The 27,280-nt window shown below is 47.7% G+C and overlaps 1 protein-coding gene across 1 annotated transcript in view; it reads left to right on the forward strand.

Annotated features, from left to right (window-relative positions):
* Positions 1-26,771, forward strand: part of LRRC36 (leucine rich repeat containing 36) — a 38,397-nt gene extending 11,626 nt beyond the window's left edge. Inside the window, exons 6-14 of the mRNA XM_075536723.1 lie at positions 7,529-7,656; positions 9,301-9,352; positions 11,017-11,454; positions 14,829-15,118; positions 17,812-17,977; positions 19,942-20,087; positions 21,105-21,228; positions 24,018-24,132; positions 26,509-26,771. Of these exons, the coding sequence (XP_075392838.1) occupies positions 7,529-7,656; positions 9,301-9,352; positions 11,017-11,454; positions 14,829-15,118; positions 17,812-17,977; positions 19,942-20,087; positions 21,105-21,228; positions 24,018-24,132; positions 26,509-26,734 (1,685 nt within the window). The 3' untranslated portion in view covers positions 26,735-26,771. The remainder of the gene's footprint in view (positions 1-7,528; positions 7,657-9,300; positions 9,353-11,016; positions 11,455-14,828; positions 15,119-17,811; positions 17,978-19,941; positions 20,088-21,104; positions 21,229-24,017; positions 24,133-26,508) is intronic.
* Positions 26,772-27,280: the final 509 nt, after the last annotated feature.

Below are 27,280 nucleotides of genomic sequence, written 5' to 3' on the forward strand. Positions count from 1 at the left end.
TGAAAATAACACGGCGTGCGTGGGTCGGGTGCTCCTTGGTCCTAAAGTAACATCCTTGGCTCTTCAACACTTTCAGGAGGTCTTGTGCAGCAGATTTGCCCCATGCAACGTGTCATTTGATTTCCTGACTGCTCTTCCATGAGCACTGGTTGTGGGTCCAGACAAGATAAGAGCTTTAGCATCTTCAGTTTCTATTCTCTTTCTCACAATGCTACCTTGTGGTCCACTTGTGAAGATTTGGGTCTCCCTTCTATTGAGTTGTAATCCGTACCGAAGGCCGCCATCCTTGATCTGCAGCCGCAAATGCCTCGAGTCTTCACTTCGAGCAAGGGCCTCTTGGGTTCATTGTGCAGGTTCCAGTGAAGTGTCCTGGAATTCTCAATCTTGTCAAGGCTTTCCATAGTTGACTATGATCCACATAGTCAAGGGCCTTTGCATAATTAAACAGAAGTAAGCACGAGTAGACACAATTCTGGTACTCCTTGCTTTCAGCCACGACTCATCCCACAGCAGCAGTGCTAGCCGCTGTCCCCTATCCTTCTTTGAATCCAGCTGGAATTTCTGGCAGCCCCCGCCCTCCGTCCACAGACTGCTGCAACTGTTTTTGAATGATCTTCAGCAAAATTTTACTTGCACAACATATTAATATTATTTGATAATTTCCACATTATGTTGAGTTATTTTTCTTTGGAGAGGGTTTAAATAGAGAGCTCTTCCAGGTGATTGGCCAGGTAGCTCTATTCCCAATTTCTTAGCATAGACTTTGAGTGCTTCATCGGCATGTTGAAACATTTCGGTCGTATGCCATCAATTCCTGGAGCCTTATTTTTGGCTAAGGCCTTCAGTGCAGTTCGTGCTTCTTCCTTCAGTCCCATTGGTTCTTGGTCATATACAGTCTTTTGAAATGGTTGAAGTTGGCTCGTTCTTTTTGCGATGGGATTCTGTTGATTCCTTCCATCTTCTTTCGATGATATTTCCTGCATGACTCAATATTTTGCTCAGAGAGTCTTTTAATTTGACAGCTCAAAGCCTGGACGTTTTCTTCAACTCTTTCAGGTTAGCATATGCTGAGCATGCCCCTCCCTTTTGTTCTCGAACTCCAGGTCTTTGCACCTTTCCTTATAGTACTTTACTTTATGTCTCCCTCGTGTGTAAGTTCAGGTGAAAGCTGAAGTAAATGAGAACCAGTCCACAAGAGTCACATGCAAGCTTGAGTATATTCCACCTGACTTTGGAGAACATCTCAAGAACAGATTTGACTCATTGGACACTCATGACAAGAGACCCCATGAGCTGTGGGAGGACATCGAGAACAAGATCCATGAAGAAGCCAAAAGACAGGAAATAGAAAAGATCAACGTGGGCGTCAGAAGAGACTTCTGAAATCTGCTCTGGGGTCATAGATAGCTAAAGTAAATGGAGGGAAGGATGAAGCAAAAGAGCTGAACAGAAATTTCCAAAGGGCAGCTTGAGAAGACAAGGTAGGTTCTTCTAATGAAATGTGCACAGACCTGGAGATTTCTATGTATCTGCATTGATATCTCAATTCCAAACAGAGGAAGGTACATTGAAGCATTATGTGACCACCTCAATTTGTAGGAGCTGAATTAGATTTCCTTTGCATGATGCTATATGGTGAGCACTCACAAAGACTCACTTCATGGGCTGAAATGGTCTTGTGTGTACCATCCTGGCTGAGAACACACTGCTTTTCCCGACAGCGGGTCATTTATAAAGCTCTGTGGAAGCTCCAGCTGCTGCCTGGACTTTTATATATATATAATTTGTTTTGCTTCTTTGAAAGGTTAAGAAGCTTGGCTTTCTATTGAAAAAAATTGTGTTTGTGCTAGATCCCTGGGGAGTGTTGCCTGTCAGGCCTGCTGGTAATCCAATATGATTAACGTGGGCATGCCACATTAGTGAGCATGCTACCGGCCAACAGGGAACCTTCTGCAGTAGCTCAGAAAGAATGCTTTCCGCGTAGGACCACCGTCTCACCGGACAACGCCGTCCATTGGTCTGACCTAGCACTCCAGGGTCAGGATCTGCATCCGAGTGAAGTAATAGTACCTGGGACCTTAAAAGCTTGTGACTGGCCCGTCAGTCAGAAGGTAACCCAAAGCGCAGAGAAAAAGGACGTCTCTAGGAGCCACAGCCTCAGCTAGCCCGAGAACAGAAGAACGCGATGGTACCTGGCCGCCATCGTGGAACGTTCTGAAGGGGCGCAATAGATGATCCTGGATAGGCCAGGAGAATTAAAATCCGTCTTAAGGACCAAGAAAGTCAGACCAACTGGAACGGTAGAGAACTGAGGACTCCCTGAGCCTGCTTCCCTGAGACACCTGAAACCAAGAACCAAGACTGACCCCTGAGGCCACCCTTTTGTGAAATAGCAGAGTGGTGCACAAAATAAAGGCTATCGCCCCTAAGACTGGTGCCCTTAAAAAACCACCAACATGAGACCAAAGGGTCGGAAGCGACTCCAAAGCAAAAATGAGATGCTAAGTAGGCGGAGAAACTAGTCCTGGAGAGGGACCAAACCGGACACGAAGAGAATGTCACCAGTTGTGGCCAACATTATTAATGCCACTGAGCAACTGGTGCAGAAATTGTCAAGTGGGAACCTCACTGGCTGTGTAAAGTTTCACCAAAAACGCAATAAGGGGATGATTGATACTGTTCTCTAATATAAAATGACAATGATGTCTCCGAGGTGAATCAGAGAAGTATATAAGCCATAGATGCATGAATGGATGGGAGTCTTGCACTTAATTCTAGCCCCAATCTAAGAACAAGTTGTTCTTATGGCATGGCCCTACTTGATGGTAGAGCTCATGAAGAGCTCACTGAAGATGTGGGTGCTATACTGCCAAGTGTGGTGAAGAAACTAGATGGTACCCAGCTATCAGAAAGAATCACATCTTGTCTTAAAGGCTCGTTTTCAAACAGGCTGCCATTTAAAGTGAGGCATCAACTAAGTCCACATGGAAGAATTACACCAGCTTGTGTGATCCAAGGACTATAAATAGTATAATCTAAATCTAAAGGAGAGAATAGCACCAGAGCTTTGATTGTAAACACCTGCTTGGCAGAAGGCAATGGATGTGAATACCCTGCTAACACGCAGAGCACATTGGAAAGTGGATCGTTGCCAATGGAGTTAGCTTAAAATTCAGCACCTATCGTTCGCTCTCCCTATGATCCATTGGAATTTGTTCTAGTTTTAGTATGGTCTTTTCTATTGAAGCTTTATATCTCTTTTAGTTTAGCTTGTATTGTAATGTTTTTTTGTGTATGAAATCCAGGAGAGGGAAATCTATAGAGACAGTAATGGGTCCTTGGAGGTAAGGCAGGAAGGGCGCTGGGGGAGGGGGAGGGGGAGCCAATGATGAGGAGTGCAGGAATGCAGAACAGGTTCTAAAACGGGTTGTGGTGGTGATTGTACAACTCTTCCGGATGTGCTTGAACTTTTGCATCGTATGCTATGCAACGCATATGCCAATAAAACTGTTGGGATGGGGAGACATAACCCAAAGGGGGGACACATCAAAATAAAATAAACCCCACAAAATCATGCTTTCTCAGCAGTCATTGTGAATGGGGAAGGAAATGACACTGTCTTGGTCCTCCTCCTAAGTCTAACCATGTCATCCGTGACTTTCAAAGGGTCCTCTTCCTTGGCCCCTACTTCCAAAGAGGAGTCTGAGGTTCTTTCAGCAAGGTTGCTCTGACTCTGCTCCCTGCTCCTGATGCTCTCATCCATTTCCACACTGTCACGCTTCCCATAGATGACTCTTCAATCTGTTGGTCCAGCAGGTGACAAGTTAGCAGGATACCCTCAGGCTCACCCTATATAACTTTCTAGGCCTTCATGCTTAAAACGACCCAAAGCAAAACAAACATCCTGCACCCCACAAATGAGCCAGCCCTAAAAAGCCTCTGGGGGTTCCTTTCCATCAGAATTGCCACCTCTCTCCCATCACCCTGCTGGGAATCACATTTTGATTAGAGGCTGCTCATCCCCGGAAACCCAGCGGAACGTGCCTCTCCCGAGGTAGGACCCACAATGGACGGATTTCCTTCCCATTTCCTAATGGCCTCTGAAGAGGCCAGCTTAATAGCTATTTTGTACTGAGGGTGAGCTCAGGTCCAGTACCCTCTGTTATTTCATTTAATCCTCACAACAACCTTGAAGGTAGTTGATTAACGATTCTTGTTTTACAGGTAAGCAAACTGAAACCCAAAGAGGTGAACTCAGGAGCCCTGGTGACCCAGCCAACGGCAGTGCTGGGCTGTAACTCTTTCCGGCGGCCGGCAAAGTCCTCTTCACCACTGCACAGGGTGCTAGCTTCCTTGGATCCCTTTTGTACTTTGCAGCCATATTTGTCCTCATCAAAACACGGTGGTGATCATTAATGATAATTAATTAATTAATGTTCAAAAACTCCCGTGGTTCTGCCTGCCTACCGCTTTAGGTCCAAATGCCTTCACCTGATACACAAAGCTCTTCCCAGCCACCAGGTATCTCTTCAGCTTAACCTAGGACAATAGCTGCTCTTTCAACACGTGACCCGGGCTCCTCTCAAACAAGCCAGTCCCGCCTCACAAATGTCCCTCCTTGCTTCTTCTCTGAACACAGGTGACTCCCTCCGCTTGGAATTCCTTACTCACACTCCCACGCCTTTCTGAGAACCCAGCTCAGGATCCATCCTTTTAGTGAACCTCTTTGATTCCTTCAGGGGCTCTGTGGCATGCTGGAATACACATTGAGCTGCTAAGGCACAAGGTCATCAGTTCGAATCCACCAGCTGCTCCGAGGGAGAAAGGTGAATCTTGTCTACATCTGTAAAGAGGTGACCTCTCAGAAACCCACAGGGACAGTTCCACTCGGTCTTTTGCGGTCACCATGAGTCAGAATGAACTTGATTGCGGTGAGATTTCCTCGTTTCTGCAAAACCCACATCACGTCTCTTCTGGTACCTCCGGGGCTCCTCTTAATAGGAGACTGAAAAGGCAAACATATCCTGAGGCACCAACACCACCAACAGGGAAGACATTAAAGCCACGTAACAAAATGCGAGCAGTCTGTAGTGACGTGTCCAGTGATGGAGACCGCTCTGCTGTACACGCCAGTCTCTGAACGCCTTCGGGGATCCAGCTCAGCCCAGAGGCCTGCAGGCCGTGCGAAGCAACTCTTCCAGTTCATGCTTTGGTTTGTGGCAGTTCCAAAAACAAAAACAATCTATAAGATGTTTCAAGACAAAACAGCTCTTTTGTAGTCATAATCTGTGTTTTTTAATTTCCCCCCATAGTTTGGGTATGACTTTTAGAAATGTTCCTGATGTGGGTGTTGTGGAGAATATACATGGCAAAACCCACATCGATTTGGCATTGACTGCGGTCTTGGAGTTGTGCATCTTCCTTTTCTCCACCAATAGCCAGCTCCCTGTCCCCCCACCCCCACCTCCCACCTGGGTTCCTATCTCATCAGCAAAGAGTTTGAACCTCGGACGGTTCACTTTACTCCAAGCAGGGATCAGGGATCGGGAAAGAGGGGCCCATGCATCTGGTAGAAAAACCAGGATGGAGTAAGAGAGGTGTTGTTTCACAGGGCAAGTGATAAGAGATTGGAGCCCGAAGTCACTGTTGACTGCAGTTCTTGTTGTGTGTGCTTTTGAACTGAGAATTGGGGGTGGACACAGCCATGGCCTTTTTAGTGTTGCCACTGTGGAAGGGACGAGAAAACAAGGTTTAGGAGCCTGTGCCACTTTGAGAAAAGGGGTTTCATCTAAGTTCGGGGCAGAGGGGCAGCTTGAGATTAAGTAGGGCATTGTCCAGGAGGCGACCCAGAAACCTGAGACGCCGAGGAGCCGCACGTGGGCTGCGGGGCTGGTTCTCAGAAGCTGGCAGTCTGGTCTTCCCTCTGAAAGCTCTGTTGCACTGACTTAGAGCAGCGCTCTGTTGCCAACGCAAGCGGATGAGGATGAGGACGAGCCGGGGAGCTCAGAGTTCAACCCGCGGCTCCACTCGAAACAAACACCTCCCCCAACAAAAGCAGAACTCTTCTTCCATGTTCTCCCAGAAGGTCTCAAATCCCAGAAGCAGATAATAAGTCTTTATCAGGAATGTATGGGAAGTTTTGTGCAAGTATTTCAGCCTTACAGAATTACGCACAGGCCCTTTTGGATAACCGTTTCGTGTGTGTGTGTGTGTGTGTGTGTGTGTGTGTAGGATACTAGGTTTTGTTTTTATTTTTACAGTTGTTTTTCTAATCATACACCAGAAGCTCAGGAGTTCATGTCCTTCTCTGTGAAATAGGCCTGGTTATTTCCTTTTTAGATGAAGAAATCCAGGCTAGTTTTAAAGGCTGCTCATCAGAGTCCTGGAGATGTATACTCCCAGGAGCGTGTTCCCAGCGCCGGTAGCCGAGCTTGTTGAATGGATGCTACAATCGATCTTGTAGTCTCTTAAGAAATGTGCCGGATATTTGCCTGCCTCCTATCCTCCATTGAGCATATAATTGATGAAGCCCTCTCTCATCAATGATCTCATTTTAACCCCATCGGTTGTCATCACACAGATCCCTCCCGTGAGTGGCTTTTAGAACAGAAATGGATGGTTCCACCGTTCACGAGGCCACGTCCAGATTCAGTCTGGTTCATGGAAGAGTACCTTCCTTGTCTGTTTCAAGCTTCCCGTAGCCAGCAGCCCTGGGGATCCTGGGTTTGCAGCGCCATCTGAGTCTGTCATCAGGATGCTGTCCGACTTCCCCAGGGGCCTGCCTCTGTGTCTCATCGGCTCTTTTTATGACTCAGAAGTGATTAGATTAAGAACCAATCCCATTTGGGTGTGAGCTAATTAACATAACAAATACTATTTCCAAATAGCAGCACCCCACACCTATGTTGTTGTTATGTTGTTAGGTGGCATGGAGTCTGCGGACAGAGTGCAGCAGCCCCTGGTCCTGTGCCAGCACCACAGGGTGCTGACCTTTGAACCCATTGTTCCAGTCACTGTCAGTCATCCCATGGAGGGGCTTCCCCTTTTTCGCTGCCCTGCTACATTACCAAGCACGATATCCTTGGCCAGGAACTGGTCTCTCCTGGCAACTTGTCCCAAGTACATGAGACGACATCTTAATGATCCTTTTGCCTCTACAGAACATCCTGGCTGTACTTCTTCCAAGACAGATTTATTTGTTCTCTTCGGCAGTCCATGAGACTTTCAGCATTATTCGCCAGCCTTGTAATTTAAATGTGTCCCACACACCAGTATAGGAATTAGGATTTCAATGGCTATTGGGGGAGGGGGGTGGAGGAGGTGTCCTAATTCAATCCACCCAGATTGTTTTGCAAATCTGAAAACAGACTTTGAGAGGTCAACTGATTTGCCCAGTTTCACCTGGTTTCCAAGTGGTGCCACCGTCAGAGATCTCAATCTTGGGCTTCCTAGCCAGTATCTTTCCATAATCCACACGCCCTTTGAAGTCTGGTCAGTGCTTCATTGTCTGCCTTTTCTTTTAACACAGACTCAAACAAAGGACTTTTTATTTCTCTCCCCAACCGGGAAATAAAGGATTCCCTAAAGAGTACTTCTGCAACCCAGGGCAACAGTATACCAGATCCAAAGTTAGACTCGTTCCAACTGGGGACACAGGTAATGTATTCCCTTTCCAGATGATCTGTTGACTGATCAATTATGAGTACTAATAATTCAATGGACTCACAAACTATTTATGAAACTCTAAGAGGACTTGTTTGATGAAGGCATTTTAGATCCTTTCAGGAAAGGTAGGACAGGCTTCATTTTAACTTCCCCTCTCGCATTAACCTATTACCAAGTATGAATAGAACATTATGCAGGTAAATATTTTATGCCAAGCACTTGGGTGCTCCAACAGGGATGCCAACTTAGGGGCTTTCAAAATTTCCCCTCTCGACTCAAAATCTCCACCTCTTGTTATCTTGCTTGCTGCTTGTACATTCTACTTCTGCCTCACAGGTAACTGTTTGGTGGGAAAAAAAAAAAAGGAAAGTTTAAGGAGTTTTTTTTGTTTGTTTGTTTGTTTGTTTTAAGCATAGACATTGTGGATGGTGGGGAGGTAGAGCTATCAGGCAAGATAGACCCAAAATGAAAAAATGACTTTTCAGTGAAAATATTGGTAGGGGAGGGGAGGCAACTATCAATGTATATGCATGAGTATGATACAGGGAACAGAACTGAGTACTTTGGATTCAACTCTTCCCTTTCCCCACTTTTAAAAAAATAAGTTTATGCGATCAGTGAGATTTCTGATAAAGTAGTCCCGATGAAGGAGAAAGTTAAGTCAACCCACAATTAGGATAATTAACCCCAATACTGGGGGAAATTACTAAGATTTTTTTTTTCAGTTTGAGTCTATAACATCTTATAAAAAGACAAGAGTTGATTTTAGTAGGCTTCCCTTTGGTAATACTATGTAGTCACCTTAGAAATAATCTTGATACCTTTTTTAAAAAATCTTACATTTAAAGGAAATGGAGACAAAGGACACTCCAATTGCGTGTCTAAGGTTAAGTAGCATTTCTAAGATTAAAAAAAAATAAAAAGTTCTCCAAAGTGGAAAAAGAAATAACTTGCTATCCTTTCTTTCAGTTTAAGGAATCAGGAAATGATTCCTGATGATGTCTGATTACCAAGAAGACACTGACTACCATCGTTTAAGATGAGCGAGCAAGCTCTAGGTGCTTGCCCTCTTGCTCCCATTCTTGCCTCCATGGGTCTCAAGTTCATTTTCAGACCATCACAGCGCCCAGAAACTTTGGAGGCACCTCAGCTTTCTGGGTTTTGAGCCATCAGGAAAATAGCTATCTGCTTGTCTTGCCCTTGCGAGCAGCCCTGGTGGTGCAGTGGTTACGGATTGGGTTGGTAACTGCAAGGTTAACAGTTTGAAACCACTAGCCTCTCCATGGGAGAAAGATGAGGCTTTCTACTCCTATAAAGAGTTACAGTTTCAGAAACCCGCTGGGGAAGTCCTACCCTGTCCTGTTGGTTTGTTAAGAGTCAGAATCAACTCAGTAGAGTGAGGTTACCACCTAAGAGAATTTTACATTTTAGAGGAGTCTCAAGCAACTCCAGAAGCCCTCTAGTCTGATCCGCTTCATACGCTTAGATGGGAGATCTAATGTGAAGGTCTGTGTCTCTATCTCGCACAGATGGACTTCCTCATGAATAGGGAAGTCTTCTGAACGCTTGGTCTAATAAGTTCACATCGGTTTGCCCATGCACTCCCTTCGACCGAAACTCTCATACTTCTTTTAGATGCAGCAAGTGGCAAGGAGGGAGATGTCAAGTGACAGTCACCAGGAAGATGGTAAATATTTTGCCCATGGAGCCTGTTCCGCCTCCCTCCCCTCCCCCCCCAAACTAGAGAACTGGGGGTGTCATGGGATTTGGGAGGAAATGAGAATGTCTCCGTCTTGGGTCCTGTTTGGTCAACAACTCTTTGCTGTTTTCATGAGTTCAGCATTGGGTTGCCAACCACAGGGTCAGCAGTTCAAACCCACCAGCTGCTCTACAGGAGAAAGATGAGGCTGTCTGCCCATGAGGAGCTACTGTGATGCTTAGTGATCTGTGATGTTTTTCCTGCTTGAATAGTACTGCTATTCTGACCCCCTTTGTTAGTGACATTTTGTATTTGCTGAGTGTTCTGTTTCTTTCTTTATCTTTCTTATTTGCTTTTGAATTTTTAAAAAATCAGTTCAATTGAATAGTGGTGCTATTCTGACCCCCTTTGTTAGTGACATTTTGTACTTGCTGACTGTTCTGTTTCTTTCTTATCTGCTTTTGAATTTTTAAAAAATCAGTTCAATTTTCACTATACTAGTTTGAAAGTTAGAGCCTGGTTCTATACTTTTAGGATTATCACACACACAAAAAAAGATAGTTTATGCAATCTAAAAATCCCTTACACCTTAGCTCTTTTCTTGGATAATGCAAAGCTCTTAGAACACCCTACTCCATTAATCTCTTCAGATTTGTATTCTATTATTATGGATTTTTAGTCTCTCTCTCTCTCTCTCTCTCTCTCTCTCTCTCTCTCTCTCTCTCTCTCTATCTCAAGGTGAGCCCTGGTGGTTATCTGTTAGGCTGCTAACTGCAAGGTCCATAGTTTGAAACCACCAGCTGCTCCACGAGAGAATGATGAGGTTTCCTACTCCCATAAAGAGTTTCAGTCTCTGAGGAGCTGATACCAAGGGCTTAAGTGGAGAACAAATATTTTGAGAATGATGAGGGCAACAAATGTACAAATGTGCTTGACACAATGGATGTATGTATGGATTGTGATAAGAGTTGTATGAGCCCCCAATAAAGTGATTTTTAAAAAGTTTCAGTCTCAGAAACCCACAGGGGCAGTTCTATCCTGTCCTATCGGGTCGCTGAGTCAGAAGTGACCCAAGGCAGTGAGGTGTGGATTTCTTTGTATTTATCTTGCTCGATATCAACTGTGCTTCTTGACACTGTGGGTTATGTCTGTCTTCCATTGATTCTGGAGAAATCTTCAGATACAGTTTGTCTTCCATCTCTCTCTCTTGTCCTTCTTCGACTCTTGATTAAAGATTGAATTGTGAAATCATAGATCCACTAACTTTCGTCTAGGGGCACAATAAATAGGATTAGAGCTATTGGCATTTGTGGGCGGGTACTGCGTCCACATTTTCTCAATAAAGACGGTGTCTAGGAAACCGATGCTAGAATTATAGGAGGAAGCGCCCACAGGCTTCCATTGATATGTAATTCCTCTTCAGAATGTTACAGATCGTTACTATTCATACAAACGCTCCGTACGGTGTTTGATGTTCTGCACTGACATCCTTTCATGGCTTTGTGTTTCCATTTGTGAAATTTAAATCACCCCACAGCCCCCCCCCTCAAGAGCTTTGGCAGTAGACAGAGGGTATGTGCAGTGAACAGAGGTACTCTAAGTGGGCCAGGAAGAAATTCTCATCATGGTTTTATTTCCCTTCTGATGGTTAGAATTCAGACACTATTCATCTCACCAGTCCAGAGTTCGATCCCCAGAGAAGATGGTGAGAGAAGGTTACCGAGTATCTTTTTTGAACAAGTCACCAGCTTCTTCTCCAGAAAAGGACTTGAAACAAAAGCCTGACACATATCAGCTTGTCAATGATGCTTCATTGGGTAAACGCCTGGATGTGGGGGATTCTGGCCAGCTCCATCTCTATCCATTACCGTCAGATGTCGGCCTGGAACATTATGATAGCCATTACCCTCAAACTCTCTCCCTGCACGAAAGTCTGGGTAAAAGGCCCCAGAGAAGCAAGAGCTACCGAGACTATAGCATAAAGCCGTCAAACAACACGAAGGCCAGCACATCCCATTCCTGTGGCGACTTGCTAGCTTCTCTCTCTAATCCTGACTCCAGCACCGGAAGACTCTTGAAACTTAGTTCAGGTAACAGCTTCCCATGCATTTACAGATCTTTTTTTTGCAGGTGTGAAGAGAGAAGGTCTAACTGGAATGTTTCAAACCAGTAAATTTAAATGGCTTTAGCGCTTCCTAAATTGTACTTCAGGGAAGCAGCTGAGCCTCCAGATCTCTGCAGGGGAGAAGTCTAACAATAGAGAATGTTTGTAGAAATGCACCTTCATGACTACGTGTTATTTTCGTTCAAGCAGCATTCTTGGACATAGCTCTAGTGGCGTGAGTCTTCCCCAGTCACGGTCACTTCTTGTCTTAGTTACTTTTAGAAGAGGTTAGTTCAAGGGAAGAGGAGTCCTGGTCAGGTGTACTGACAATGCGTTAGGTTGCTAACTGATAGGTTAGCAGTTCGAAACCAACAGTCTCTCTGAAACTTTCTATTCCCGTAAAAGAGTTACAATCTTGGAAACCCACAGGGAAGGTTCTACCCTGTCCTTTAGGGTGGCTATAGGGAGCCCTGGTGGTACAGTGGTTACTGTTGGGTTGTGATCTGCATGGTCGTGGTCAGTAGTTCAAAGCCACCAGCAGCTCCTAGAGAAAGACTGGGCTTTCTCCTCCTGTCAACAGTGACACTCTCAGAAACCCCACATGGGGTCACTATGAGTCATTAGAGACTTGATGGTAGTCAATTGAGTTGAGTTCAGTTGAGTTGTTGAGTTGAGTTGAGTGTCAGTGATGGAGACCATTCTTTGGTTATTTGTGAATTCATTCCTCAAATTTTTCCTCAACTACCTACTGTGTCATAAACTCTTCTTGTTCTGTGGCTATAGTAGCCAGCTACATAAGGTCTCTGCTTTTATGGAATTTATATTCTTGTAGGATAGAGTAGATGAAAAATAAATGAACGTGTAAATATACATCAGGTGATTGTAAGAACAAGGACATAACGGTCTAGGAAATGAGAAGGTAATCGCGTAGGGAAGCGTGCTCAGGGAAAGCTTCTCAGAGGAGGTACTGTCAAGGAAAGAATGAATGAAGTCCGTGGAAGATGTGTGCATAATTGGAAGGAGAATTTTGGAGACCATGGGAATAGTAAGCTCCAAATCCCTGGGGTGGAAACACCCTGGGCATGGTCAAAGAATAATGGGAGCGGGTCTGCCGTGGGGTGAGCAGGGTGGAGTGTGTGGAAGAAGCCGGAGAGGCAGCCAGACTTTTATTCTAGGTGAAAAGGGAAGCCACTGGAAGGTTTAGAGCAGGGAACTGCCTTAAAAGTTATCCTGGTTCCTTGCTTGTGAATAGATGGTGAGAACCAAAGATAAAAAGGAAACACTTAAAGAGGTTAGATTCTGATCAACTAGAACCCCCTCCCAGGGGGATGAATAACGGAAAGTGGGTGAGGGGCCATGGAGGATGACGTAAGATCTGGAAAAAAAATCTATAACTTATCGAGGGTTCATGGGGAAGGGTGGGTGGGGGAAGGAGGGGAAAGATATGGGGAGCTGATATCAGGGGCTCAAGTGGGAAGAGAATGCTTTGAAAATGATGATGGCGGCCTATGTGCAAATGTGCCTGACACACTGGAGGAATGCATGGCTTGTGACAAGAGATGTAAGTGCCTCAAATAAAAGTATTTTAAAAAGAGAGAGAGAGAGAGGTTAGATTCTGGGTAGAAGTGGTGAGATTCTGAATAGATTTGGAGGTAGCGCCCCGACTTGAACCAAGCTTTCCAGTCTGAGCAACTGGAAGGACTTACCAAGACGGAAAAGATGGGGGGGCGGAGGGGGGGCAGTCGGCTGTAGGTTAGATATTGCGCATTCGGTTCTGAACCTCTTGAGTTTGAGGTAACTGTCACATCCTCCAGAGATGTGAGAGGTGGCCAGCAGGCGTATTAAGTCTGAAGTCCAGAGGAGAAGCTGAGTCCGGCTTTGCAAGGCTAGGCTCAGCTCAGCCTTGGGATGATGGGGCTGGGTGGGTTCTCTCACAGGTGACTCTAGAGCAGCGGTTCTCAACCTGTGAGTCGCGACCACTTTGAGGGTCAAACAACCCTTTCACAGGGGTCACCCCATTCATCACAGTAGCAAATTACGGTGATGAAGTAACCACGAAAATGATTTTATGGTTGGAGATCACCACCACATGAGGACCTGTCTGAAAGGGTTGTGGCACACGAGGAAGGTGGAGAACCACTACTCTCGAGAGAACAGAAACCCAAGGGCCGCTCTGCTCTGGTAGCCATCCTTCGACAAGACAAATCGAAGCCTGGCAGACGGCAAGAAGACAGCCTGGGCAATCTAGCATGGAACAGCCAGGAAGGCAGGCGAAAAAAAAAGCCAAGGGAAAATGGCATCCCAGAGGGCAAATTAAGCATGTTTTTCAAGAAGGAAGGAATGAGCAGAAAGGAGCTTGGGACGGAGCCATGATCATGGTGCTTGGTCATGCAGAAGGCATTAGTGAGAAGCTGCAGGGGAGGCATGGGATACAATCTTTCTTGAAGTGAGTGCAAGAGGAAATTGGAGAGGCCCTGCAGACAGTGAGTCTGTCCGAACATCCAGTCCAGCCTCTTTAAGCAGTAAAGGGGAGCCGAGAAAGGGAACCAAGGCTGGAGTGAGGGGTGGGCTCCGGGAGCAAGCCTTGTAGACAGTGGGCTAGTAGAAAACAGATGATGGCGAAGAGCAAGGCAGATGTGAGACAAACAATCGGGGGCAATCAAGAGCCGGTGGGATCTAGCCCAGCAGGGGAGAGGCTGGCCTTAGAAACTCAGCCAGTTATCGATTGTAACAAGGGAGGCAGCCCGCTCGCGTGGGGACAAACACACAGGAGTGGATGGATCTCCTGGGGAGGTCTCATAGACACTCTCTTTGGTTGCTTCAGTGAAAATTTCCCAGTGAAATAGAAGAGATCAGCAACAGAGAGCAAGGAAGGTGGAGAAGGTCCTGGGGAATTTGAAATTAAAACCAGAGCTCACTGCCATGAGTTGATTCTGACCCACCATGGACATCATAACTACATCCCGTGGGTCTCAGAGGCCGTAACTCAGAAGTAGAAAGCCTCATCGTTCTCCATCTGAGGGGCTGGTGGTTTCGAACTTCTAATCTTGCACTTAGCAGCCCAAGGCATAACGGCTACACCACGGGGGAATCGACAAGTGAGATCTTAGAGAACGGAAGAGTAAATTGACGAGAGAAAATGCTCGTAAATTAGGGTGTTGTTAGGTGCCGTCGGGTCTGGCTGCCCACCAGCCACTTCTCACCCCTCTGGAGTAGGCTGGGAGTAGGTAGACTTATGGCAGATTTAACCAGAGGTAGAGTGGGGGAGAGAAAGGAAGAAAGGGCACAGGGAGTTGATGACTGAGTCAGGACGGAAAGGAGCCAAGGGCAGGTTGATCTTCCAGTCTACTTCCTCCACAGATCTGTACGCCACCACCCACTTCAACTGCGACCCAGCCCTGCTGGTCAGCACGGAGCAGCAGTTGTGCGCCAGCCTCAGTGACTTAACACCAGCGCGTGGCTCTTTCTCAAACCACTCTGCCCTGGGACACTCTCTGCGGTCCTTGATGCTGCCTTCTGCGACTTCAGAAGACAGAGAGCTGTTGGCCAAGAGGTCATTAAGCCCACTGAAGAGAGGGTTCAAGCGGCAGGACAATCTCCTTGGGTCCCTGAACCCAAAGCATGGTGTCCGAGAGGCTACAGGCAACGAGGCAAGTGTTGGCTTTTTTGTGCTCGTGTGGGAAATACACGAGGCCCAAGATGACCAGGGAGGGTTTCTGGGGGGTGTGGAGGGTGGTACTGACCAAGAGTGCTCAAAAGGTCGAGCGTCTTCAGAGCCCAGTGGCTAGTACTCTCCAGCCAAAGTCGGGTTCTTCAGCTCCCCGGGAAAGGGCATTCCCCCAGCTGTCACCACGTCCTCATATCTGTCAGAGAAAGAATTGTGTCCAGTTCGACTTCCAGAATGTAAACATGCCGGGGAAGTACTTTGATTGTAAGGAGTGCCAGACAAGTGTTTACCCAGGGGCAGGAATGCAGGAGGAGGCGCAGGGGTCCAAGGTTGGTCACTGCGGACCTGATGTTTATACTCCCATCGTGTTTGCCCATTGCCTCTGCCACAGATGACCAGCTTGTTTGTAGAGTTTTTTACCCCAAAAGCCATGCTGTTCTGTCTAAAACTGCACTGGTGACAGTGAGAAGACGAATCTGATTATCCAAAGGACTTTTAGTAGAGAGTGATTCTGAGGATCAACACAAAACAGAATCGCTGCCTCCACTGCCAGACAATTCTCTGTAAGAAACTGTAGTACGATATTGTTTTCCAGTAAAACCACAGAATTTTTCAGTTAACAATCTGTGTTAATAGGGGAGGGGAATGTCCGACCTTATCTTCCTGAATCAAAAGGCTTGGGAGCAGTAGGTCCAATAACCAAATGAGAATTGGCACAGGCATTAGCATTAATTAGTATCAAGTACTTGCTTGTTTTTGCCCTCGCCTCTGGGCACGTTTGTCCACGCTCCCCTCCCCTCTTGTCCACTTCAATGCCCATGACTCTGCAGATCCGGCTTTCGTCACAAAACCATCTTCTCCTTAGTTGTAGAAACCACAGCTGTCAGGGCCCTCTCTTCCCTTGGGCTTCCCAAGATCCTTTGCCATATAAACTACTTGTTATTGGACCACTCACTCTGCCCTACAAGGAAGCAAGGAATCTCTGGGCCCAAACAACTACCGTATCTACTCGAGTGTAAGCCCAGCTGAGGCACCTGATTTTACCACAAAAACTGCATTAAAAATGTGCTGAAAGACCTGGCTTATACTCGAGTATATACGGTATTTCCAATCGCTTCTTGGATCACGAGAAGATAAGCTTATTGCTTTTGTGTGTAGGTGTGTTTGTGTTTTTTTGTCTTTATATCTTTTTTGTTCAGTGTGAGGATGTTAGAGGTGTGGCAGAGGCTGGAAGTCTTTCTCATTATTGTGTACCCAAGGGGGGGGGCAATCCTGTAATTCTTCCATAGCTTCTCCCCCTGCCCCCACCCCATCCCTCCCCAATTTCAGTTCCCGGTGCTTAGTTTATCTGACAAGGGCACTCATGTGCTCACATGTTTAAGATGAAAGTAGAGCCATGCTTAGGGTATTTGAGATACTTTGTTACCAAGCCTAGGGTTAGGGAACGTTTGCATGTTTATTTCACATCCTATCTACCGTTAAATTAACAAAATCTCAAATCATTCTAAAATTGTCCCTTTCTGGACTATCTTTAAAAACTCATTTCTTGTACACATATTTTTTCTCTATGATGAGGGTTCTTAGAAGAACTGCTTGAATGTAACTATAACAGAAGGATAGTTTTCAATTTCTACAAAGGTGTAAGTCAGGACATGGCTAAAAGCAGAAGGGCAGTTCGGAAGGGGTGGAGAAAGGCTTCCTTCACAGCCAGAGCAAAGAACACTAGCTAACTAACTTTCCATATGTCTTAAAAATCATTGCTAGAGAAATCATGTGGCTGTTCTTTATGGCTCCTTTGTGGGTGCCCATGACAAGATTAACAGATGAGTACAGTGAAACCCACATTGGACTTTTATTCATTCAACATGAATCTATTTATATATGATCTCGTGCAATAAAAGTATCTTAGCACCGAGTCCAACAAAAACACTTTAAATATTATAGGACCTTTATGTGTATTCTATTTTAATATATTAAATGTGAAGTTTTTTGGCTTGCAATTTTTATTGTAACCCCTTATTTTTATTTTATGACATGTACTAAAACCTGACTCCCATGAAGTCCAGATTCTGATTCCTAGTAACCCAACATAAGGTTTCCAAATCTATTAAAATGATTGTTTTAAATCGCTTATTGAGAGCTCTTACAGCTATCATAATATTCCATAGTTCCATCACATTATGCAGTGTTGTACAATTGCTACCACAGTCAGTTTGAAAGCATTTTCTTTCTCCTTGAACTCCTTGACCCAGTCGTAAATCGTATGGGAGCGGGCAGCCTTAGCTCCCTCCCAAGGAGCAGCTGGTGGATTCGAACCACCAGCCTAGCAGTTAGCAGTCCAATGCCTACCCGACATTTGTAACAAAATGTTCTGCAGCTTCGTCTTCCTATGTCATATGGCAGCATCGATTGGATCATGGGTGTACTTACGTGTCAAAAAACATGCTTTGGGTTTTCCTCTGAAAATCCTGACAGAAAACTATGATAGAAGATGTGACCTATATGACATGATAATTGTATTTGCTTTGGAGGTAAATAACATGCTATTCAACTCCAAACGGAAAGGTAAAAAGATCTTTTTTTTAAACAAAGGTTAATGCTTTACATTTTCTGGTTCCTGCTTGCCGTCTTGTGTGAAAATGACATTGGTTGTTTTTTGTGTTTTGTTTTCTTGAGCCTCTCTCCAGTGACCTGGGCAGTTTGCATGGCTTACCAGGAAACCACAGTCCCCCGGCCTCTGCCAGAACCTCCCATGTGGCCACTGTGCTCAGACAGCTCCTGGAGCTTGTGGACAAGCACTGGGGGGGCTCCGGCTCCCTCCTCCTCAACAAGCAGTTCCTGGGTGAGTGGGGTGGCCCGGGGGTGAAGGGGACCAGGTGCAGGGGCGGCAACCTGGTGTCCCCGTGGTTCCTTCTGAGCCTGAAAGGAAATCCATTCTTGTGACTCTTTCTCAAGAACCGGGTCTGTGAGCGGATGCCTGCCTTTCTTCCTGCCTGTTTGGAAACCAGCTCTCTTACTAGAGGCTCTGCTCCTCCCGAGGGGGGTGACTCTTCTTTGGTCGCCTGCTGGGTAATGTAGAGTGATCATACACTGTGTAGCTTGGAGAGCAGTCATGTCAACGGAGACACAAAGACCGCGTGGCCCTTGGGAGAGTGCCAGGCCACCGTCACGATTGGGTTTGCCTCACAGCGAGCCTTCTGAGGTGATGACTGAGATGCCATGATTTTTTTTTTAATTGAGTCAAATGATCCAGGCACTCTCTCAGCGTGCGTGTATGTGTTGCTGTCCTGGTGTCTTTTACCAGAAAAATAGGAGGGGTGGGGGGTATGGTTTTGCAAATGCGGCTCACATCCCCTCCCCCACCCCTGCTCGGATCCATTTGCTATTAGTGCAAGAAGAATTCAAAGAACATTCGGTAGTGGTCAAGTTTTAAAACTTAGAAACTTGGAAGCTCTGTGGGCTGGATTCATCCTGACTCCCTCATTTCTAAAGAGACACAAAACTAAACTCCCTGCCTCTGAGCACAACTCCAACTCACCAAGACCTAGGTAGAACAGAGGTGGTAGGTAGAACAGAGGTTCTCAACCTGTGGGTCACGACCCCACTGGGGGTTGAATGGCCCTTTCATAGGGGTTGCCCGATTCCTAACAGTAGCAAAATGACAGTGATGAAGTAGCAACGAAAATAGTTATGGTTGGGGAGGGGTCACCGCAACATGAGGACCCGTCTTAAAGGTCGCAGCCTGAGGAAGGTGGAGAACCACTGGTTTAGAGTAAAGCAGCCTTCAACAACCGCAGGGTTCCTAGGCGCACGTGTACAGCGATGACATATAAAGATTATAATAAAGTCTCAGAGAACGGGAGGGATAGGAAGGGGAGAAGAGAAAATAAAGGAGTCAGACACGTTTAATGGTAGCAGGCTCCCCGCAGCCCCTCTTGGTGGTCCACGTGGAGGTGGGAGGAGAGGGCGGGAGTCCTGACTGTCTTGGGCCTCAGTAGCCATTAGTCATGGAGTTACCTATCTCACCAGCTGGGTGGTAATCACAGTAAAGTTCCTGAGCTCCCAGGTGGGGAAACCTAATGCCTGCACTGGGGGAAGACAATGAGGGGGGGATGGGTGCCTCTCCTCGGAGGAAGGAAATAATCAGGGAATGTGTGCTTCTACAGGGGGACAGAATCAGCCACGGGCTCACTTTAAGGCAGCCTCGCTGTCAGGGGAGAATCTGCGGGAATGCGGTTTAAAGCAGGATAACGTGCTTGGACTTTAGCTGTAATTTACCAGAGTGGTGGCTTTCCTACCGTGGACTAGTAGCTTTCCAGACTCCCTGTCATAAGTTAGGGAACGTCGGCCTGGGCATATGTCCCTCCGTGTTGGTGTCCCACGCCACAGGGCAGGGTAGAACCGGCCTGTGAGTGTCAGAGACGGTAACTCTCTGGGAGCAGAAAACCCTGTCTTTCCCCCGTGGAGCAGCTGGTGGTTTCTAACTGCTGGCCTTGTAGCTATTAGCAGCCCAACGCACAGCCACTGTGCCCCCGGGGCTCCCAAAGGAGCACACGGGAAGAAGAGATCCTTGCCCAGCTATTTCCCCTTGACCCTTGGCTCTCATTTTGTCGACAAGTCTGTTGGCGCCACTTGGGGAGGCGGGTTATCATTTGATGTCCGTTATAAAACCCCTCTCGCAGCCACGAAGTAGGTGTCTCACACAAAGGAGATGGTCATGCCGCTCTTGGGCCTGTAGTGATTCTCTAGGATTCTACATGGTCACTTATTAGGTTGACCTGGCTGCTGCCCCTGGATTTTTGGCAGGTCCTGCCCGAGACTTGCTTCTGAGTCTGGTCGTCCCTGCTCCTTCTCAGCAATGGTGTCACACGAGTCCCGAAGACACTTCGAAAGCCCCCCGCAGGAGGGAGATCGATCTGAAGGAAGCTGGGCAACTGATCCCTAACGACATGGTAGGCTCCGTTCCCATGCCGCCTTGAGGAGAATAAGGGAGAGAGTCCCCCCCCCCCTCCCAGGGGCCCTGAGGATCAGTACCACCCTGAGCACCTAGGCGGTCCTGAGCTAGGACCCGCAGAAGGCAGGCTGGCCACATCAGGGACACCGAACCTGTTGGGACTGGGTCTATTTGGAATTTTCTGCCGGGATCACGCCCAAGCTGGAATTTTCTGCCGGGATCACGCCCAAGCCCAACCCCTAACCCAAAACTACTCTGAAGAAAGACTTGAAATAGTTAAGGAAAGAAATGGAAAGTACCCCTTGAGTTAAAAAAAAAACAAGTTCAAGATCATGTTTCGAAGGCTACGAGTTCTCTCCAACGAAAGAAGGTAGGTTTGTCTGAAATGCTCACTCCTCCTGTCTGACGGAGCTGGGAGTCCTGAGCCAGGACTCATTTCAAGAGCATCAGGCTGTGGTCCCAGCTCCTCAGAAGGGATGCTTGTCCCCACACTGGTTTTTTCTTTCCTTAGCACAACAAAAACCAAACTCGCTGCCATCGAGTCAATGCTGACTCCTGGCACACCCCTGTGGGACTGTGAGAGCCCTGGTGGTGTAGTGGTTACAAATTGGTCTGTGGTCTGCATGGTTGGCAGTTCGAAACCACTAGTAGGGAGAAAGATTGGGCTTTCTACTCGGTAAACAGTTATAGTCTTGTAAATCCCCAGGGGAAGAGGGGGCTTACTATGAGTCAGCACTGACTCAATGGCAGGGAGTTTGGCTTGGTTTCTGTTAACCTACAGGGATATTCCGACAGCTAGCTTAGTTCTAGAAACTTTAGAGAAGTGACTCAGAATGCTGGCCACTTGTTCTACAAGAGGCTAACTTATAGGGACGAGGGGACTACATCTTGGGCCACCGCCTTGGCTGCCCTGGAGCCGCGTTTGCCAGTGAGTGCTCAGATTTGATGGAGGGGTGCTGAGGCCTGTTCGCTCCCAGGATTTCAGATCCTTTGCCTTTTGTTTTCTGATCTACAGGAAAGTTTGAAGCAAAAACTGGTCAGAGTGCTGGAGGAAAACCTGGTCTTGTCAGAAAAAGTCCAGCAGCTGGAGGAAGGTGCTGCCGCCTCGATGGTGGGTGGGCCTCAGTCCCACAGTTTGGGTAAGTTCCAGGAAGCCCCGTGCGGTGCCTCCCGAGAGGACTGTTCGGCTACTGATGGTCCCTTGAGTGCACTGCACCCCTTAAGCACCCATAACCAAGCAAAGACACAGCCTCCTCGGGCTTCCCGGTGGCGCTTAAATGTGAGCAGTCCTCTTGCCTCAGAGTTGTGTGGCTGACGCGAGTTACCAGATGAAGAGCTACATGGGGGAAAGCAGGGGCCCATGTCCGCGTTGGGCTTATTTTTCAGATGAACAACGGCTCTCTTCTGTTAGAACACTAGAACGAGCTTCGTTGTCAGTTTCCCTCAGTGGATTCTGACTCAGGGCCGCCCAGGTGTGCAGAGACTAGAACAAGGCTCCGGATCTCCAGACCTGTTTTCCAAAAGATCCCTTTGGGTGGGTTTGACCACTCCACCCTTTCCTCGCTTACCCACTTGGGCCACCCAGAGACTTGCCAAAGATGTATAAGGAAATACCATTCCACCATGCGGTCGAATGCAGAGCCCTGGTGGCCCTGTCGGGTCAGTGGTTCAAACCCACCAGCCACCCTTTGGCAAAAAATATGAGACTGTCTGCTCCCTTGAAGATTTATAGCCTCAGAAGTCCTATGGACTTGATGACCGGAAGCTTAGTTTTGGATTTTTGTTTTGTTTTTAGGTGGGGGGGGGGGTGTGATGGTGTCTAACAATCATTAGCATTTTGGAATGTTTTCTTCCCTCTTACCTCCATTCATGTGTTGGTCACTCAGAGTATCCTGATTTTTAAAAATAATTTGCACGCTATAAAAGGCACACAATTTTAAACGCTGACAAACATAGCACTCCTGTGATTCCATCCAACTCAACATACAGAAGTAGAAAATGTTTTGAAAAGGATGACGGGTACACATGTACAGATGTTCTTGATACAATGGATGTATGGATTGTTATAAGAGCTGTAAGAGCCCCTAATAAAATGCCTAAAACAAAAAAAGAGAGAAAGGAACTTTGCTCAAGAAACATTAAAAACGATCAACGTACAGGATATTTCGGGCACTCCAGAAAGCTCTGTGCAAGCAGGTCCCCATCCACCTCAGACAGTCTCTGATCTCACCATAGCCTCGCGCTCTCCCTGGAGTAGCACAGAGGTTTCCCGTAACAGGCTGTAAGTGCAGGAAGAGACTGCATTGATCCGTCTCCTTCTCTCTTCAGTTGTTTTGATGTTTGCTGTTCTAAAGCTGCCATGATTTAGAGCACCAGGCTTATAATAGTCTACAAGACAATGATACAATTCAAGAGAATTTCTACACATTCAAAACGAAAGACCTGAAATGGAAGAGAAAGTTCTAGATGAAATGCCTCTCCAGGATCATCTTTTCTTCCTTCTGATGGAGCGAAGAGTCCTAGTATTTATAATATTATCATATCCAGCGCTCCTCTTAATACCCAGATACGTAAAGCTGTGTACACTGCAGGAGACCCTCCCAGGAGCAGAATTCCCAAACTCACTGCCACCGAGTCGATTCCAACTCGCAGCGACCCTGAAGGACAGGGTAGATGTGCCCCTGTAGGTTTCCGAGACAAAAGCTGCACAGCAGTGGAAAGTCTCCTCTTTCTCTCTTGGAGCAGCTGGTGGTTTTGAATGAACCCACGGATACCAGCCCTCAAGAAAAGCAGTGTCCATTTACACTCACACCAGCAATGTATTCTAATGGCCTCACTCCACTCCTGCCAACGCTGGCTAGCTGGAGAAAGAAAAGGGGGGAGCTGGGGGTGGGGGAGAGAAAATGCCATTGAGATCAGTGAAAACAGGACCCATTGAAGCCTTGATTTGCACTGCTTTGTTATGAGCCAGTGTTCCTACACAAAGTTGGTGCTCTTAGCCTGGAGCCCGGCACCCTGAAACAAACACTGGGGTCCTTTGGATTTGTCTGAGCGACTTGATTGGAAGTCAGCACTGGGATTCCAGAGTGGCCCTCTGCCTCATCGATACCCACCAGCTTGAAAAACCCAGGCGCCAGGTCTCCACTCACCCACTCTGTTGGTGCTGTCTATGAGGAGCCTGCCCTCAGGCAGCCATGAGGCCCTGGGCAGCAGTTCAGCTTCAGCTTCGTGGTGCAGCAACACGGTTCTCGAAGCCCTGCTTCCCACCTGGAAACCTGGCTACTCCAAGCCTGACCCACGGCTCAGCAGCGAGACCTGACCTGGGAGCTAGTTAGACGTGCAGAAGGCTGAGGCTCGCCTCAGAACCAAGGCAGGAGAAGCTATTTTTAATAGACTCCTCAGGGGATTGGTGAGAGAAGCCCTGTTTTAGGAGATTGGCTTCTTCAGAACCCCAGTCCCTGTGACCCCCCAACCTCCAATTTACTATGGCGGGTGTGGGGCGGGTACACGGCGGATAGGAGTGCCCTGGCAGCAGTTGCCCTTTCTACAGGCATTCATTGGGTTCTCACGTGTCTGGCACAGTTCTCCGTGTTTCCACATAACACACGGAGCGGGAGGATGAAGCAAGACCTACTATTGTTGACTGCCAGAGCTCGGGGAGAGGTGACCCACAGACTCTTCTTAATGGTCTGCGGGGGCAGGGGCTGTCAGTTGGAGTGCAAGTCAGAAAAACAAGCTCTGGGGGTGTGGGGGGGTGGCTGGGTTTCACTGCAGACCTGCTGCTTGCCAGCCCCCACCCCTGCCCTGCGAGGGAGGGAGCGGGGGAAGGTGTGTGCTGTGTGGCAGAGCCCATGTCTTCAAGACGTCACCCCAGCGCCCGGGCTCTGCTTGGCATCGCGCTCAACCCTGGCTCCCATACTCCTTGCAGATGACCTTCTGCGCAAAAACCAGCAACTGAGCCTGCAGGTGGCTTGCTTGAGCCAGGAGCTGGCCCAACTGCGAAAGCTGGAGGAGACGGTGGCCCTTCTCCATGAAAGTCAGAGGTAGGCTCTGAACGCAGGCGTTGACTTCCCTTGTTCTCCATTGTTTTGCTTGGCAAGTCGTTATCTACGCTCTTGGCCCACTCAGTCTACTCTGTTTGTAAACCTCCCGTATGTATCTAGGGTATCTGGCTCAGTGACCAGAGAACCGCTTCCTTGATGTGCCAGGGACTTTGCTAGCTTAACAGATTCCTTCTGGGTCCGACCAGAACCCTTCCTTGGTCCTGTATGTGCCTCTAGCACCAACCCCCAGCTCCTCTGAGAAAAACCTCTGCCTGATATTACCAGAGACGTCATCGATGGCTGTAAGCCCAGTGACCTGGGAGGAGAACCAGGAGCATCAGCCAGGTCAAAGAGCTGCGCCTTCAGGAGGGAGTCTAGAAACCGTGGCAGAAGAGCTCTGAGAAGGACCGGTGCGCTCGCTTGGAGGAGGTTGTGACATGCTGATCTTTACCAGGACTTTGAGTGAAGTTCAGCTAGCAGACCTCATCCCTAAACCTTCAGCTGCAAAATTCGCATCCTGGCTTGCACTGAGAGCTCCCAGTTCAGAAGCCTAGCCCCAAATCCAGTCTCTGGCTTTTTAAAGCATTTTTAATGGTCGTTCAGACTTGGATGGGCAGGCACAGAATCACCTGCAGGGCATGCTGGGATATACAGAGTTGCTGGGACTCTCCTTGGAGTTGCTGATGGCTGGTCTGGGCTGGGAATGAGGAATTTGCATGGCTACAATGTTTCACCCTGTTAAAAACAGGCAGCCCCCCCCCCCAACGTTCCTAAGTGTGTCTGTATCCTGAATTGTATGCAAAGTTGCAACAATTGTTTCTGACATTAGTTACACAGTTACATATAACGTCCCCTTCTATGCAGAGACCATAGCGAGACACTTCTAGGCCCATTAGGGCATGCTTAAAATCGTGAAACAGTGATGATGTTTGGACGTGGGTCACCAAGTAGTAGTGCCGCCCTTGCGCATACCTCAACATTTTCTTGTAACAGACTTTACGGGGGCTGGGACCACAGGTGTAGATGCAGTTGGACTTTGCCCCAAGGGACGTTCTCAGGTGTACAAATGTATTTAGCTCTTCAGAAGGATGCACAGTCAATTGACCGAATTTTGACTTGAAATCCGTCCCTGCGGTGTCAAACCATCAGCTTCTCCCAGGGCTGTTTCCATCTGCTTTTGCTTCTGAGGGAATTAATAAGAATCCATTGCGATTTCATCCTGTCTTCTAACGAAATCAGGTTTTGCCAGGGCCCCAACGTCAAGTCTCCACAGTCAGATCCATTCAGACAAGTCTGCATTGCTTTCTTCCTGTCTCCTCCTCCATCCTTTCCTTGCCTCCAACCAGCCTTCTGTTGTGTGTCAGCATCTGTGTGTGTGTGTGTGTGTGTGTGTCTTGCATACAAAGAGGCATCATTCGCCTAATGTTGTTTTAATGTATCTTGGAACTCAATGGAATATAGAGTTACTTTTCGTTTTCGATAGCTGCCCAGTACTCCATTGCATAAATAGTTCCAAAAAAGAAAGAAAAAGCAACTCACTGCCATTGAGTCACTTCCCACTCATGGTGACCCTGGAGGAAATCACCCTCAGGATAATGTTTTGACACGTGGCACCAAGTGGTGCCTGCTTGTTGTTATGAACAAAAAAGCTTGTGAGGTCCGTGCAACGGTTCATAATAACAGGGCAGAGTAGAACTGCCCCTGTGAGTTTCCATGACCGTAACTCTTTACTGGAGTAGAAAGTCTCAACTTTCTCCCACCGAGTGGCTGGTGGTTTCGAACCACTGACCTTGCAGTTAGCCACCCAGCTCATAACCCACTGTACCGTCAGGGCCCTTGGAGAGGGTACCGGCATCTTTCATCAGACCTCTATTGATGGACATTTGCGTTAGCAGTATTTCAGGATTACAAATAGGACTGAAGCCAACAGTCTGGCGTGTGTCCTTTTGCCGGGCTGTGGGTGGCTTTGGGCATTAGGCAGTATACCGAGTCTGGCATACAGTCATGACCAGCATGGATACTAGATGTCCCAGGCAGGTGATCTTAGAAGCAGCTGCCACCAAGGGCTTGGGGTGGGAAACTGGAGGGCCTGGTCAGGCGCGGTCACCTCGCGCTGGCCCTCGCCTCATCGTTAAAGTGCTTGGCAAGACCAGAATGAGCACTAAAAAATGACATTCGTTATGACTGCGTCCACTTGGAACAAAAGCAGACAGAACGGCCGTGCCAAAAGACACGTAGGCCTGCTTTTAAAGTGACAGCCTCATGATGTGGACCATTCTTCCTGTTTTGAGCTGTTGCTTCATGGCACGCTGGTCTTCAGCAAGCAGCTCGGGCAGGGCCGGCTGCCACCCTGACTGCCCTTTTCTCGGTGCGCAGGTCCCTGGTGGTGACCAACGAGTACCTGCTGCAGCAGCTGAATAAGGAACACAAGAGTGCTTCTGGGAAGGCGCTCCTGCCTCCGGAGAAGAGCCATCATCTGGGGCGATCATCGCCCTTTGGGAAAAGCGCCTTGTCTTCCTCCTCGCCAGTGGCACACGACACGGGTCAGTACCTCATACAGAGTGTCTCCGAAGCCATCCCAGAGCCCAGCTTGTGGAGCTGACCCCGGCTGACTTCTGCAGAGCTGACCCTGACCGGCGACTGCCCTCTGGTCCTCAGAGGGCCTCAGCACCCTTGCCCCAGCCAGGGTGGTTCTCGCCCACAAAAGATGCAGAAAAACACACATTCTGGTTTTACACTGGACTGGGCCTCTTTCGTTCTTTCTCTTGTGTGCCCCACCCCCCAGCTCCCCCTCCCATCCAGTCCTGCTTCCACTCTGCCCACAGAGGCAGCTGGCACTGAATCTTGGCATTAGTTCCCACAGAAACACTTGGCTGAAAATGGTGAACCCAAAAGGGGAAAAACAAAAACAACACCCCCCCCTCCCAGGGCGGTTTTCATCTCCAGAGTCCTGTGTAGTCATGGTTACAAAGAAAGCATCCGGGACCTGGTGTCTTTTGTGTTCGAAGACTCATGTGAAGGAAGCCAGGCCACTCCCTCGTCAAACAGGTTCGAGTCTGGGGTCTGCCAACAATGTAGTCTGGGAGAAAAGCAAAATGCTGGGCGGGTCAGTGATGGAGCACAAAGCTGGCAATAGGTACCAAACAGC

The sequence above is a fragment of the Tenrec ecaudatus genome, chromosome 18 (genome assembly GCF_050624435.1).
Source record: "Tenrec ecaudatus isolate mTenEca1 chromosome 18, mTenEca1.hap1, whole genome shotgun sequence".
NCBI classification, from domain to species: domain Eukaryota; kingdom Metazoa; phylum Chordata; class Mammalia; order Afrosoricida; family Tenrecidae; genus Tenrec; species Tenrec ecaudatus.